General features: G+C 49.7%; 1 protein-coding gene across 1 annotated transcript in view; it reads right to left on the bottom strand.

Moving 5' to 3' along the window:
* The window catches only part of ETV4 (ETS variant transcription factor 4), a 41,239-nt gene that overhangs the window by 4,292 nt on the left and 21,512 nt on the right, over positions 1-15,435 (bottom strand). Inside the window, exons 5-9 of the mRNA XM_077806316.1 lie at positions 8,557-8,683; positions 7,092-7,250; positions 6,426-6,676; positions 252-326; positions 71-139 (exon numbers count right to left, since the gene is read on the bottom strand). Coding sequence (XP_077662442.1) covers positions 71-139; positions 252-326; positions 6,426-6,676; positions 7,092-7,250; positions 8,557-8,683 — 681 coding nt within the window. The remainder of the gene's footprint in view (positions 1-70; positions 140-251; positions 327-6,425; positions 6,677-7,091; positions 7,251-8,556; positions 8,684-15,435) is intronic.

Genomic DNA, 15,435 nt, shown 5'->3' on the forward strand with positions numbered 1-15,435 from the left:
TGGCTACATAGGGCCTGGGGTAACCTCATCCTACCCCAAGATTTGGAAGACACACAGGTTTCTCTCTGACCTTCAAACTTCTCTGGGACGACACAGACATCATCAGCAAATGGCCTCATCTGCTTGTTGTAGCCATAGCCTGGAAGAGACAGCAGCAGATGCAATCAGAGAACACAGACAAGCTGCAGCACTGGAGTGAGGTCCATTGCAGGAGCAGATGAAGAGGAGACAGAGCCATGGAGGTTTCTTACCTAATGTCCCTTCGGTATTTGAATGGCTTTGATACCCCTCAGTGTTCATGTACATGGAAGGACAGCCAGGAACATCTACAGAATGATCAACACACACAGATCACTGCCAAGCACAATACCCATCAGAGCCGGCCTGCTCATCATACGGGATCACAGCCTCAGGCCCTGAAACAGCCGGGCCAACCACTAGCCTTGTGCCTTCCTAAGAGAAAACTGAGGCTCTAGATCCCGTCTTTGTTCCAGCTCAGACCGGTTCTAGGGCTTGTCCTCTCACCACATTTTCAATAGCCATGGATTAAATTAATGTGCAATTGTGACACCACTCAAAGCACTGTTTTTATCCACCATGACAAAGAGAGAGTGGAAATATTAACACAGGTTAAATTTGTTTGCTATTTCTCCTTCATTTAGGGTTTAGGGTGACGTGACACCATAGGCGCCAACTTCTCCTGGTGCCAGTGGGTGCTCGACTCCCCCCTGCCCCAACTCCATCCCTGCCCTGCCCCGCCCCCATTCTAACCCCTTCCCCAAAGTCCCTGCTCCAACTCTGCCCCCTCCCTGCCCCTATTGGACTGCTTCCCCAAATCCCCGCCCCGGCCCCGCTTCTTGCCGGCCTCCTCCCCTGAGCGCGCCGCGTTCCCGCTCCTCCCCCCTCCCTCCCACAGCTTGTTACGCTGCGAAACAGCTGTTTTGCGGCAGCAAGTGCTGGGAGGAGAAGCGGGGACGCGGCACGCTTAGAAGAGGAGGCGGAGGCAAGGTGAGCTGGGGTGGGGAGCTTGGCTGCTGGTGGGTGCAGAGCACCCACCAATTTTTCCCCGTGGGTGCTCCCAGCCCCAGAGCACCCACGGAGTCAGCAGCTATGCGTGGCACTGGACTGCACTCTGATTGTTACAGGTGAAGAGGATGTTATTAGTCAGGATGGGCAAGGGATGGTGTCCATAGCCTCTGTTTGCCAGAAGCTGGGAATGGGCGACAGGGAATGGATCACTTGATGATTACCTGTTCTGTTCATTCCCTCTGGGGCACCTGGCATTGGCCACTGTCAGAAGACAGGACACTGGGCTAGATGGACCTTTGGTCTGACCATTCCTATGTTCTTATTTTGCTACAGTGCAGCTATGGACTGCAGGGCCCCTGCTGCATAGTGCTACTATGGACAGTCTGTTTCAGGTATATTGTTGCAAGCACTTGGGTCTTAGTTCTCATGAGCATTAGAAAAAGTGAAAGGGTAAAAACAAGGTGGGTGTGAAAGAGGGCAGCAGTTTTAAAGGTTCCATACTGCACATACAGTATGACTGGTTACTGTAGTTTATACATTAATTTTCCAGCCCTGGCTGGAATGAGGGAACTAACTGGACACTTTGGAAGAGTTTTCTCACATTTCTCATGCCTTTTTGTATAATGCAGTTGCCTTCAGCGCTCTTCTGCTGATGCAAAAGGCAGGGGTACACTGAATTGACTGCAGTCTGCACTGTACATTATTACAGACATAAACTAGTTTCACAAAAGCCATTCTGCTGGAAGCAGGGTCATTTTTACCCATGTCTGGGTGGAGGCACTCAGTGAGGGGTATGTCTCCATGGCGGACAGAGATACATTCAGAACCCCAGTGGGAAATGTGATTGAATTTATTTTTGCTCATGAAAACCAGTCCAAAGTGGCCATTAAAACACCAGGAGAACAGGAGCAGCCTTCTCTCTTCAAAGGGGGATTAATCTAGTATGGATCACGGCAGCATGTGCCCACACCTCAGACAGGAGTCTGGTGGAAAATAAGCTTTTCACTGAGAGAAACTAACTTTAGTCTCTGACTGGTTGGGTTCCCAGGCAGCCCCCTTTGGAGATTATTAATAAACATTTCTGTAGCGCTGTGATCAGCTCTGGCATCCTCTGAGATACTGGGTCTTCACCCCTGACTTCCCCCAGGATGCTTGCTGTGGGGGTGACAGAGCCAAGAGGAAGATAGTAAGTCCAGCTGATTAGAAATTTCTGCTTAGCGCAGCAGACAGGCCCAGCTGTGCTGGGAGTGGCTCCCATTCTCCAGTTTGGTGTTAGTGGCACAGATGTAAAAAGAAAAGATTTGCTTCTCAGAACAAAGCTGGTTTATCCTGCGATTTAACCTCCAAACGAGGGAGTCGTTTCTCATTGTCCCTGACTCGCTCCAGGCAGCAGTCAGACAGCAACACACCAGCTCATGTTACCAGCCACCGGCTGATGTCAGCTGCCTATGAAAAGAAAGCATGTGGTGAAAGCTGACACCACCGCCAGCCCAACTGGGAGCTCAGCTCCTTCCCCAGCCCTCCATTTTGTGAATGAAATTCCTCTGACTCCATTCAGAGGGAGAGGAGCAATGTGTGCCAAGCTGCAGGGCGGGAGCACGGTTCAAGGTTATGTAATGCAATCCCTGGCACTGGGGAGGAGTGCTCCAGCTCCCCTAGCATTTGAAGGTCACTGGCGCTGCAGAGACCGCAGTGCATTCTCTGTCCTAGTTCCAAGCCACTGGACTCCCTTCTGCAGCTCTTGACAAAGGGATTTCTGTGCAACTTCTGCAAGGCTGAACACAGCAAAGTCTGCAGAGAGCTAAACAGAATGCAGGGGAGCTTGCAGCGTGCACACCATAGGTGCTGGAACTAGGGATGCAGCTGCTTTCTTGAAGTGTCAAGTATCAGAGGGGTAGCTGTGTTAGTCTGGATCTGTAAAAGCGGCAGAGTCCTGTGGCACCTTATAGACTAACCGAAGTATTGGAGCACCACGAAAGCTTCTGCTCCAATATGTCTGTTAGTCTATAAGGTGCCACAGGACTCTTTGCCTCCCTTGAAGGGGTTTCCATTATATACAGCCTTTCCAGTTTGGTTCAATGGCTCTCAGCACCTCAACTATACAAACTGTTCCAGCGTCCCTGGCACACACTGGCTCGGGTAAGAAAACCGCTTTCTGCAGAACCCACTTGCTATACCCTCTGGCCACTGCTGCCTCCTAGGTGGCCAAAGCTCTTCCTAAGAGCTAGTGTAACCCACACACCTTCTGGGTGTGGTGTTCTGGCCCATCTAGTGGCACCGAGACCACTTAGAGAGAGAGCGAGATAAAATGAGTCTGCTCTACAGACCTTAGCTAACAACCAGTTGGCTTTTAGCTCATGCACTAAGCTCGATCCCACCCGACACACCTCTTATATAGGGAGTAACAGCAGCCTCCCATCAGCACAGTATCGGAGCACTTTCCATGCAAAACCAAGAGCCACACTGAAGCCCCTAGTGGTCTTCACTAACAAGTGTTTCATTTCTGACTCATCTCATGACACCAAAACAAGTGAGTGACACACCAAGTACCTTTCCCAGACCTGAGGATGAGCTCTGTGTAGCTCGAAAGCTTGCCTCACTCACCAACAGAAGCTGGTCCAATAAAAGATATTATCTCACCTGCCTTGTCACAAGAACAAGGGGGCAAATGAAGCTCCTGAGATGCTATCCTTCTTGGGTTTTTTTAAACACATTGCATACTTAGCATCTGGAACTCACTGCCACATGATATTTTGAGGCCAAGAGCTGAGTGGGATTTGACATTCATGTAAATCATGAGGCTATCCAGAGTTACATTAAAAAATACAAATTTATAGGGGTGTTAAACACTTTTTCTTCAGAGCATGAGCCAACCTCTAAGTGCCTGGGGATAGGGGAAGATTATTCCATAACTGTCCATTGTAGGGTGTTTTACATTGCTTGTCAAAGCATCTGGTGCTGGGCACTGTTGCAGAGAGAAGCCTGGTTAGATGAACCCCTGGTCTGATCAGGAGTGGCAGTTCATATGTTGTGGTATGAGGAACACACACAGAGTTCCATTCCCCTCTGTTTTTTGTCACTTACTCATTCATTCACTGGGGACTCTGGATTAGTGATTGTGCATTGCTGGGGGAGGGGTCAGAAGACAACAAGGCACCCCCAGGACTCTTCAAGGAAGCAGAGAAACCAGATGTGGCCTACCCTGCCCATGCACAGGTCTGGATCCAGAGAAAAGGGCTCCTTCTTTTGAGGACTTACCCTTGGAATCCAACCAGAACATGACTAAAAATACATCCAGAAAGCAAGAGTCCTGCTCAGTGTTCTCAGATCCCTCAAGAGGAGGTCATTGCAGCCTGGCCAGCTGCCAGAGCATTTCTGCAGATTGCAGGAGTCAGAACTCCTACGAGGAAACATTCTCTGATCTTTTTAAGGAAGCGTAAGTTATTATTTATTGTTATTGTTAGCAGGCAGATTGTGGGGCATGAATCAAAGACTGAATATAGGACTTGAGCTTTTTTCCAAGGCACTTCCATGATTCTTTACAAACTGGGCTCAATCAGGGCCCAGTCCTGCATTGCTGATGGAGCTTTGCCATTGATCGCAATAGTGCAGGATCGTCCCACCCCGGCAGGGTTGTGGGCAGCACAGAACCCACTGGGATGCTGAGCAGGCGGGACATGGCATCCCTACCAATACTGCCAAGCAGTTCTGAGGTTTCACTGGAAACTGGCAGGGCAGCAGTCCATTTTCTAAGCAATTATAGACTCATCATCATCTCAAAAGTCACTGCTTTCCAAAAATCCTCCACTTTATCATTCAGGGAGAAAGGAATTTGCTCCAGAGAGCCCGTGGAATGTCCTCTGTAATAGGCCAACTAGGGCCAGGCAGAGAGATTACGCTTCTTGGCCTCCATCTCTGGCTGCTTCACCACTTAAGATTGTCAATAACAGGCTAGTAAAGAACATGCATTACTGTGCATTAGCCTTCATTAATTTCCCAGCTCTGAGGGCCACAAGTATCTCTGGCAGGGCAGTATTCCTGTACTTAGTGCTCAGGCACAGGGGGGAGGGAGGCCACACCTCTCTTTGAGATGTAATCGTAGGCTTCAGGGGAAGGTAGAGGACAGACTTGGGGAGTAGCCTAGTGACCTGTAATCTCCCGCAGACCCTCTGAGATGCTCTGTCCCCTGTCCCTTTGGGGACATCCAGTGTGTGTATGTAGCACCCAGCACAATACGGTCCTGCTCTTTGACCAGAACCCCTAGGCAATATTAAAATAAAAATAATACACGAACAACATAAATTCCTACTGGGCAGCTGCAGCTGAGGGATTCTCCTTCTGCAGTCTGGAAAGTCTGATTCATCGATTCACAGAGTTCAAGGACAGAATGGGTCATTCTGATCATCTAGTGCAGGGGTTGTCAAACTTCATTGCTCTGTGACTCCCTTCTGGCAACAAAAATTACTACATGACCTCAGCAGAGGGGACTGAAGCCTAAGCCCCACCCAAACCCTGCTGCCCCAGGCCGGGGGAGCCCAAAGCCCGAGCCCCACCACCCCTCGTGGGGTGGGGGGGCGCAAAGCCGAAGCCCAAAGGCTTCTGCCCGAGGCCAGGGGCCTGTAACCTCAGCCCTGCTGCCTAGGCCTTGGGCTTTGGTCCCAGGTGGTGGGGCTCGGACTTTGGCTTTAGTCCCAGGCATCAGCAAGTCTAAAATGGGGTCACAACCCACAGTCTGAGAACCCCTGATCTAGTCTGACCTATTGCATAGCACAGGCCCGAGAACCTCATCCAGTAATTTCTGCATCAAACCTCTAAATGCTGGTTGAGCTGGAGCTTGTCTTTTAGAAAGAGACCCAGTGTTGATTTAAAGACTTCATGGATGAAGAATCCACAATGGCCCTAGGTAAATTGTTCCAATGGTTAATCACCCACCCTAATAAAAATGGGTGTCTTTTTCCCAGGTGGAATTTATTTCATGTCAGCTTCCAATTAGTGGGTCTTGTTCTGCCTTTTTCTGCTAGAGTAAAGAGCCATTTCCTGTCAGAAATGTCTTCCCTAGGCAGGTACGTATAGACAGGGATCAGGTCACCTCTTCACCTTCTCTTGGATAAACTAAACCAACTGGGCTTCTGAAGCCTCTCACTCAGTTTAAGTCATGTTTTCCAACCTTGAATCATTCTCACAGCTCTTTCCCCGCTCTCAGAAAACCTCCCTCAGGGTGTGGAAATAGGGAGGGGAGGTTTTGCAGGGGGAGGGAGCCTGTTAGCCAAAGCACCTATGTGCTGTTGCCCCATAGCCCGTGACAATGCCAGCAAGAAGGTTCCCCAGGAGCCAGCACACCCAGCAGCATCTGGCCGGCATGTATTGCTTTAGTCAGGATAATTCTCCTGCCCTACCTGAGTCATAGGCATAGTCTGTCTGCTCCTGCTTGATCACCACTCCCGCTGGGTACGAGTGGTCACTGCTGCCCCCCAGCTGGCTTGCCTGCTCATACATTGGGTCGTGGTACTCCTGTTTAAAGTCCTGCGGATGGTAATGTAGGCAGGGCTCGGACATCTGGCGCTGGTAGGCAACTGGAGCGTCTCGGCCCATGGCCTGAGAGGAGGGGAAGGAACGGCACATCTCCGTAGGTGGCTGGTAGATGGAGCTAAACGGGGGAAATAGCTGATGTGGTGACTGCTTTCCCTAATCACAAACTATTTGAGACCCGTATGCAGTGGTAGGAGGAACAGGGATTTTAGAGGGTTGTAGCTTAATCAAAAGAGACACACGTGCACAGTTCTAGCAAGGTATTCCCGGGGGCTGTTGCATAGCCGTAGGTCATATAGAAGCTACGGCTATAGAGCTGAATGGGCTTCAGACAATAGACTTCCCCCACATAGGCACAGGGCAGCAGCTTGGGACCCAGGCTGGTAACAAGAGGGAAGGTCTATGATTGCTGGAAAGAGACAACTTTGATTGAGATATGAGGGGAAGGGGGGAGAACGTCAAGGGAGCTTTGGGGAGGGGAGCCCCTTTCGTTGGAGGCTGTCTACCACCTTGCTACTGCTGTGGACACTCACCTGTGTTCCATGAGGAATCCACGGCTGGATGTGGGTTGGGACGGCCCCCGAGGGCTCAGGAAGCTCCTGTCCTGCCTAGGGAAATGTTGAAGCGGTGACTGTATCGGGATTCCTGGGTTTGGGGACTTGAGTCCAACTTGTCTGGTTTGGTCATAGGCACTGGGACAGTCAAACAGATATTGGAATATTACAATCTCCTGACAGCGACCCATTCCATTCACCTGGGGAGAACGTGCCACAGGCTGTCACCTGGCAATGCAGCGCTCTGAGTAAAGTTCCCTCTTTCTTATTACTGATCACTCTCCTTGATCAAACTAATGGCACTTTACAGAGGAGTCACCCAATGAAATTAATAGGCAGCAGGTTTAAAACAAACAAAAGGAAGTATTTCTTCACACAACACACAGTCAACCTGTGGAACTCCTTGCCAGAGGATGTTGTGAAGGCCAAGGCTGTAACAGGATTGAAAAAAGAACTAGATAAGTTCATGGAGCTGTTAGCCAGGATGGGCAAGGGATGGTGTCCATAGCCTCTGTTTGCCAGAAGCTGGGAATGGGCGACAGGGGATGGATCACTTGATGATTACCTGTTCTGTTCATTCCCTCTGGGGCACCTGGCATTGGCCACTGTCAGAAGACAGGATACTGGGCTAGATGGACCTTTGTCCTGACCCAGAGTGGCTGTTCTTATGTTCTTATGAATGGGAGGACAAGGCCTGGGTGGTGAAGCGCTTACAGTGCAAATACAAAGAGGTGCAGAGGAGTGGTGGGAAGGTCAGTACAGGGAGGATCTGGGGAAGGGAGGGATGAAGGAGGAGAGGGAAAGTGCTTGGCAGACAAGAAGAGGGAAATTGTTCTAAGCATTAGGGGCAGCCAAGACATCAACAAGGAGATGCAAGGGGACTGTGCAGGGATTGAGGACAGGGGTACAGCAGAGGACTGCTACATTAGGAGGGTTTTATTTGAACAAGTAAACTGGCTGGCACCAGTGGCAGATTTAGAGTTAGTGGGGCAGCGTGTGGAGCTGCCTCCCCCCACCAGGGGCACGCAGAGACTTGCCAGCAGCTGGCCACTTCCAGGAGTGGTGTGGGGCCACCAGCCACAGCATGCAGGCAGCCTGCCTGCCTGAGCCCTGCTGCGCCACCAGCCAGGACCTGGGGACTGGTTGTCAGGTATTTGTCCTGCATTTTGGCGGCCCCCCTGTTGTTGGGGGCCCTGGGCTACTGTATGGTTTGTTTCATGGTAAATCCGCTCCTGCCTGGCACTGATTTTCTTGGGTGTAATACTGTACAATAAACTAGCACATGAGGAGGCTGCCGGGGGTGCAGTGTTAAACGGGAAGTAACCCATCAATCAGTTTGCACTAGCATGTCAGGAGAGACCCAGGGACTGAACAGGACACGTTGCAATAGCACTCCCTCACCTTTAGTTACCCTTCCCTCCCTCCTGCATGCAAGCAGCATTACCTGGCGTAAAGGCATTGCTCGCCATTGCGGTACCGAAATGGCTGCTTATGGCTGCAGGACAGTGCTGGGTCAGAACAGGGACTCTGTGGCTCCTTCTTAACTTTAGCAGGAGGGCTGTGAAAAGCTACTGAGAGAGAGAAAGAAACAGTCAAGTCAAAACTCCTCCTGGGCCTGGAGAGATGGCACTTGTGCCAGCGGAGAAACTAATGGCAACTGAGACACACATGCGCACACACTGCCTGACCTACTTACCTGGCTCTAGGTGAAGCAGAATAACAATGGGTACAACTGTTCTCTGGAGTTTCCCGAACTCTGTCCCAAATACCCCTCCGTACCCTTTGTTTGCACTTGCTGCTGTCCGAATATTTAGTTAGGTTCATACTGAGCCCTTCAGGGGAGAGGTGACAAGGTGAGTGGGTGTCTAATTATTTTGTGTTATAACCCAAAGGGTAACACATTCATATTCTGCTTTTCAACACCTAGACCCTAAGGTCTGGCTTTGCATTATGCAAACCACCCTCTCAGGTTCACATGGGTGCTAACAGTGTGTTGTGAGTGACATCGCCATGTCGTTCATTGTGCCATACTGTACTGACAGTCTCATGAGGTACATTTCATGATACGCTAGTTTGTCCTGTAGGACAAACAATTTAAGATGGTTGCCATAGAAACGGCTACACTGGCTGCTGAAGGATGTCTGTAGGGAAATATTATTATACTTATTGAGCCATCTTTGCTCCTTAGTCCTGTACCAATGCAGAAGAAAGCAAGGACTAATATTTTCAAGAGCCCCTTAGTGACTTAGGAGGCTAAATTCCATTTTCAAGTTACTTAGACAAGTAAAAGTCTAAATACCACTCACTTTCAATGAGAGTTCAGCTTCTAAGTCACTTAGGGGTTCTTGAAAATTTTATCCAAGGTCTCTGACCAGAGGTCAGTACAGACTGTATCACACAGGACCATTGGACTCACAGCTCAGAGGTCAAAGCTTTCAGTGGTAGGGAGTTTTGTTTGTTTTTTTTAATTTGGAAGATTAAAACCCCTTCCTAACTAGCAATATCAGCAAGATGCCCCCTTGTAACATTAGAAATTTCAGGTTGTCTCCTGGGAACCAGCTAAGTGTAACCACACAGTTCACTAACACCCGCAGCACCATTACACAGCCAGCTGAATGCTATGTGACATTTGACAGCATGGGTTCAGACAACATACAACAATGAGGGATGTTCCCCGGTGCCCTCTCGCAAAGAGACTGCTCATGGAGCTGGGAGGAGGAGATATTTATTGTGAAGGAGACATAACCACTGCTTCCCCAACACCCTCCTTTTTATTTTTCAATATCTATTTAAAACAGAGAACAGTGCAGGTCACACAGAGTTCTGGGTTGCAGTTGTCTGGAGAAAGGCCCAATGTAGCCAGGTAAATGTTTGCCTAGTGAGTGACAGCTCAGCAAAGCACTGTGTACTTTAAAGTCACACAGTCAGTCTGCCAGTAGTGCATTTTATCTTAGATCTTTAGGAAATGCTCTTTATCCAGAATCCCTACAGATAAGGACCAAAATCAGATACAAACCAACAGGCCCTCACTGACATCAACAGCATGGAAAGCCACCAGGCAGAGCCAGTAGGCAGCTACAAGCCAGAGAGTTCCCTTGTGACGCCCACCCTCATTGTCAACAACACACACCTTATTTCCAGTCTGAATTTGTGTAGCTTTAGTTTCCAGCCATTGGATCACGTTAGACCTTTGCCTGCTAGATTGAAGATTAAACAAATCTTTGTTTACCAGTAAGGTCCTTATGGACTATAATCAAGTCATCCCTTAACATTCTCTTTGTTAAGCTAAGTAGCTCCTTTGAATCTATCACTATAAGGCAGGTTTTCTAGTCTAATGTTTTAATTAGGGCTGGCAAAGCCCAACTAGGTCACACGCAGTCCATCCCTCGGGGACCCAGTGCTCCCTAGTGTCTTGTCCCGTTTAATTTTCAATGTGCCACCACTTCTCTGGACAGGTGCTAGCACATTACACATCAGCAGGAAGGACAATGCTTCCCAGCTCCCAGCTGCAGTGCACACACGTGCCTACATTTTCTGCACCCCACTCATCCTGCAACAGCTCAAGTGTCTGCCACTTTGCTCCAGGTTTCTGCAGCAGTGGCATGGTGGGTTGTGGCAATTTCCTTTGGTGGACTTGGCTTCTTTCCATGCTGAAGGAGGGGCAGGGAGAAACAAGCAGCCTGTTTGGTCCAAACTGCTAGACTGCCAGAGAGTGAATTTGCAGAGGAGATGCAGTAGCCCCCCATAGGAGCGTGTGCGCAGATGTGGGGGGGAAGGGAGAAAGAGGAGTGAGTGATGGGCGTGGGGACCATGTTACTGCATGAACCATTGCGGAAAGGTATAGAATCACAGAACTGTGGAAGTGAAAGGACTGGAAGGGACCTCGAAAAGTCATCGAGTCCAGTCCCCTGCGCTGAGGCAAGACCAAGTAAACCTAGACTATTCCTGACAGGTGTTTGTCCAAGCTGTTCTTAAAAATCTCCTGTACTGGGGATTCCACAACCTCCTTTGAAAGCCTGACCCAGAGCTTAACTATCCTTAGAGTTAGAATGTTTTTCCTAATCCCTAACCTAAATCTCCCTTACCGTAGGTTAAGCCCATTGCTTCTTATCCTACTTTCAGCGATCATGGAAAACAATTAATCGCAGTCCTCTGTATGTGCGCATGTTTGGTTGATTCCACACTCATCTAAAGCATTCCTTATTTAAAGAAAGAGCACTGTCCCATCTTCATCGCTCCAGCCAGTGGCTTTGGCCTGATGCAGGCGGGAAGAAATATTTCTGAGCTGGCTAGAATGTAATGAATAACAAACGTGGGTTGCAGTTTACAGGGTCAGGAAGTGGGATGCGGATATTGTTACTTCTTATGCATAATTAAATCCAGCAGGGAGCAAAATCTCTTTACAGGCTCTTCCGAGGAGCATGTCCCAGGCTAAGGGCCACATGCAGCTCTATGAACAAGGTAAGTACCTTCTGCCTTTGCCTCCACTGCTTCCTTCAAGTCATTGCTGGACATAGGAAGGAAAGAGCTACAGGGGTTATGCCCCATTTTGAGCACTCAACAAGGGAGGGGAGAAAAGGGAAGAAGAAGCATAAGGAGTGGAGGGGTTAGGTACAGAGAGATGTGCACTCTTGCACCAGGTCTATGTTTGGTCCTCAATCACCAGTTCATGCCTAGTTAAAAATTCCATCCACTCTAGCTGATACCATTTCACTTACTAGGGGTTCAGATGCTTAAAAATCTCCCTAAAAACCTAGGCAAGGTTAAGTACTGATCTGTGAATGGCTTGCTCAGTTTATTTTAGCACTAAGTAACTTGAGATGTTAATTGGCCAGTCAACTTCATGCCAGACCCTTTGCCAACAGGAGACAGCTCTCTCTGAGATGAGCCACGCTGGCTGATTTGCAGAGTTCTGTCCATGAGGATTGTGCTGTGCACTCTGCCCTGCAGCAGCTGGTGAAGGGAGCAAGACGTACTTCACCCCCTACAAGAGGGGGTCAAAGTGAATTCTGAAATTCTTAGTGCGCCTGAGGTGGGAGAACAATCCCCTGAGAATCCCCCCAGGAATAACAAGAGCAACACCCCAACTGTGTCAGGCTAGTTTACTGCCAAGAGTTGCCCAGTTTTTTTTATTCCCATCACCCCCAGCAGTCGTTCTCCAACCCAGCCACCTTTGCTCTTCAGCTGCACAAGGAGGCACCTTTGAGCATTCTTGAAGCCTTACTGAGCACCCAGGAGCCTGGCCATTGAGAGCTCTCCAGGAAAAGGCTTGGGTTTGTTTGTTTTTTTTTAAATTTCTAACATTTTAGGTACTAACTTTCCTATTTTCATGAGCAGATATTGCTGGAAACAAATGCTTGGAAGCAGCTCTGCTGTCAGTTATAGCAATCTAAATCTGGAGCAATGACTTTGTGTTACTCTGGAATTATGCTATTGTAGCTGAAAGCAGAGTTGGCCCTTGGTGTTTCTCTTCTGCTCTGTGAGATGCTGAAGATGTTCCCTTGGATGCCCCATAAACAACCTACCTGGGGTAGAAGTGGATTGGAGGCTATAATAGGGTAGCTCACCCATTATGGGCTGGAGAGAACGATCCACTCCTGGGAGAGATCAGGGTGGCTGCCTATAAAGAGCAGCAGGAGGCTCCCATGAAGGAGGGAAGGGTAGGCTGTGGCAGAGAGAGTGTGAATGGTTCCTGCAGGGGTGAGACTCTTAGCCCAAGGGGTCTGTGAGCAAGGAATTGTAGTGAGCAGGAGGCTCCTGCTAAGGATCCTGCCCAAGAGAAGGGTGAGGGACTGGAAGCCAGAGAGCTGAGAGAGGCTGAGCTCCTCCCAGCTAAAGCCTGAAAGATGTTGACCTGGGGCCTAGCTCTGGGAAGGAGGGCTGGGAACTCCCTATATAAAGGGAGAGAGGGATTGAACGGGGTTGGAGCCTGGAGGCCTGTTATGTAAGGACTCAATATAGGTAGCTCAGGAGGGGAATGTTGAAATTACCTGTGGCTTGTAAGCTATTAAGGGGCCCTGATGAGGGCAGAAGTTGGTAGCAGGGCATTCTGGCCATGAGAGGAGAGGCCTAGGAGGTGGCTGGCCCTGTTACAATGGCCTAATGGTACAATATTGGCTAATGATACTAGAGGTCCTGGGTTCAAATCCAAAGTAAGCTCTCTGTGGAGGTGACATGTGTGGCCCCTCAACTGTAAATAAGCAGGCATCCCAGGACTGGAGAAGGGGGCAGCTTATCACCGCAGTGTGGCTCTAGGCCACGCCTGGTCATTCCAAACAAATCCATTCTCAATCAGAGAGAGAGAGACAGGCACCTGGAGCCTCACCCCCTTCACCTGCTCTGACTTTCAGCCCAGAGGAGAAGAGCCCATGTGCTTATTCCTCAAATCCCTCCTGACCCCCAAGGGATCCAGACCCTCAGGTAGAAATCAACACCAATAAATACACCCGCAACAGCAGGGAGGCTCCTAGTCCTTATTGCTGAGGGCTTGATCCTACAGCCAAACCTGAGGCGTCCATCAATCACAGGGGAGTGGCATGCTCATGAATAGCTCGTTGCACAACCGAACAGGAGCGAGTTCTCTCCCCCCAAAACCCCGCCCCCCAGGGCCTGTCCCACACCTGGGAGAGATTCAGTGTCTGAAGCATGACATCTGTGCAAACAGTGCAGGTCCCAGGAGCAGGGGTGGAGAAGAGACGTCTCTTTCCATAGCTTGGGAGCACTCCTTCCCCTTCTGTCTGTGACAGCTCAATTCGTTTTACAGAGTAAACAGAAACTACAGAACCAGCCACAAAAATGCCGCTGTCAAGGGAGAGAAAAAACCCCACTGGCCAGTACACTGAGCTCCATTCAAGCCTCATGAAGCAAAGTGTGCTAGGAGCGGCCAACCCTTTCCGGCCCCTAATAGCTGGAACAGGCTATTACATTACAACTGGCTCATTCATTCAGAATGAAACATGGGACGAGCCCTCTCCTCAGCTCCAGGTCAGCGGGAGGAAGAAAGAAGTCATATGACTTAGAGCACATGCTGGGCCAGTGCTGCAAAGCCAAATCCCAGTGAGGGTGAGAGGGGAGCAATCAGAAAAAGTGCGTTGTCCTTTTTTTCCATGAGCAGACACAGAAAGGGGGAGGGGAACCCATCCCTGGAGCTGATGGGGAGTGAGGAGCATCGTCCCTGGAAAAGCACAGAGCTGTCTGGAAGGGCTTTAAACATTCATCTCCCTCTGTTCTCAGTTAGTGTGAGATGTTCACATGTGCAGGGGCTTGGAGAGGGGAGCGGGGCTTCCTGAAGCTCTGACACGCCAGGCTCTGGGCTCTCTCGGCCAGCCTGGAACACAGACTCTCTACTCAAAACAGCCTGTTAACATCAGCTGGATGGGACAGGCAGTTGCACAGGACAACGGACAGCAGGTTCAATGGCTCCCAGTTACAAGGTTAATTCTGATGAGGATCCAGCTGGGCTCTCAGAATACCACCCTGTGCCATGTAGACAGGCTGGGGTCAGCACAGGGGCTTCCTGGAGTGGAGAAAGGGATGGACCATGAATGGAGAGGCAGGAACTCCTGGGCTCTCTTCCCAGCGCTGCCAGTGACGCCTGTGTGACCTTGCGTCTGGGTCCACACCTAGGAAGTAGCCATCCCTCCCGGGGATGTTCCTTAGGGCCTGCTCAGCCCTTGGAGGATGGAAGTGCTCTGCAAGGACTGAGCACCATTATTATACAGAGACAGCTCCCTGGTGCTGCACTAACCGTGCTGTATCAGACCCTCCTTTGTGAACAGAAGTGCTCTGGTGTCAGAATGAGGGTGGGTGATATAAATGCTCCCACACACATGGGCAAACACACCCATGTGATTGTTTCATTGAAGTTTGGTAAAACACAAGGATCAGGCTGGAGCATGGATCTACTTAGGAAACTGATTGTTCCACTGCAGGTCGGCCTCAGGAGAGTTCAGTTTTCACAGTGTCTCCAATCTGGGCAGCACCAAGTCCCCCTACACAGTACCCAGCTCCTAATCCAATCCCCTGCCCAGGTGGCAGGTGTCAAAGCTGATTATCAGAGCCCAGCAGAAGTGATAATTAGGAGGTTCCCAATACGTCAAGGGAGCTCTCAGCACACTTCCATTTATAGCCAAAGGTGGGTACGTGCCTTCAGACTCCAGACGTCAGAGATTTAAAGGAGCTGATGCCATTTGTAACCCAGACCCCAATTCCGTACTGTTAATGTCCCACCTCAAGAGCTTTGGAAATAAGATCCTAACCAAAAATAATTGACTTATGACTAAAGATGGATTTCCCCTCCTTTTTTATTTTCCCTCTTCTCCTC

This window comes from Eretmochelys imbricata, chromosome 27, assembly GCF_965152235.1.
Source record: "Eretmochelys imbricata isolate rEreImb1 chromosome 27, rEreImb1.hap1, whole genome shotgun sequence".
In the NCBI taxonomy this organism is placed as follows: Eukaryota; Metazoa; Chordata; order Testudines; family Cheloniidae; genus Eretmochelys; species Eretmochelys imbricata.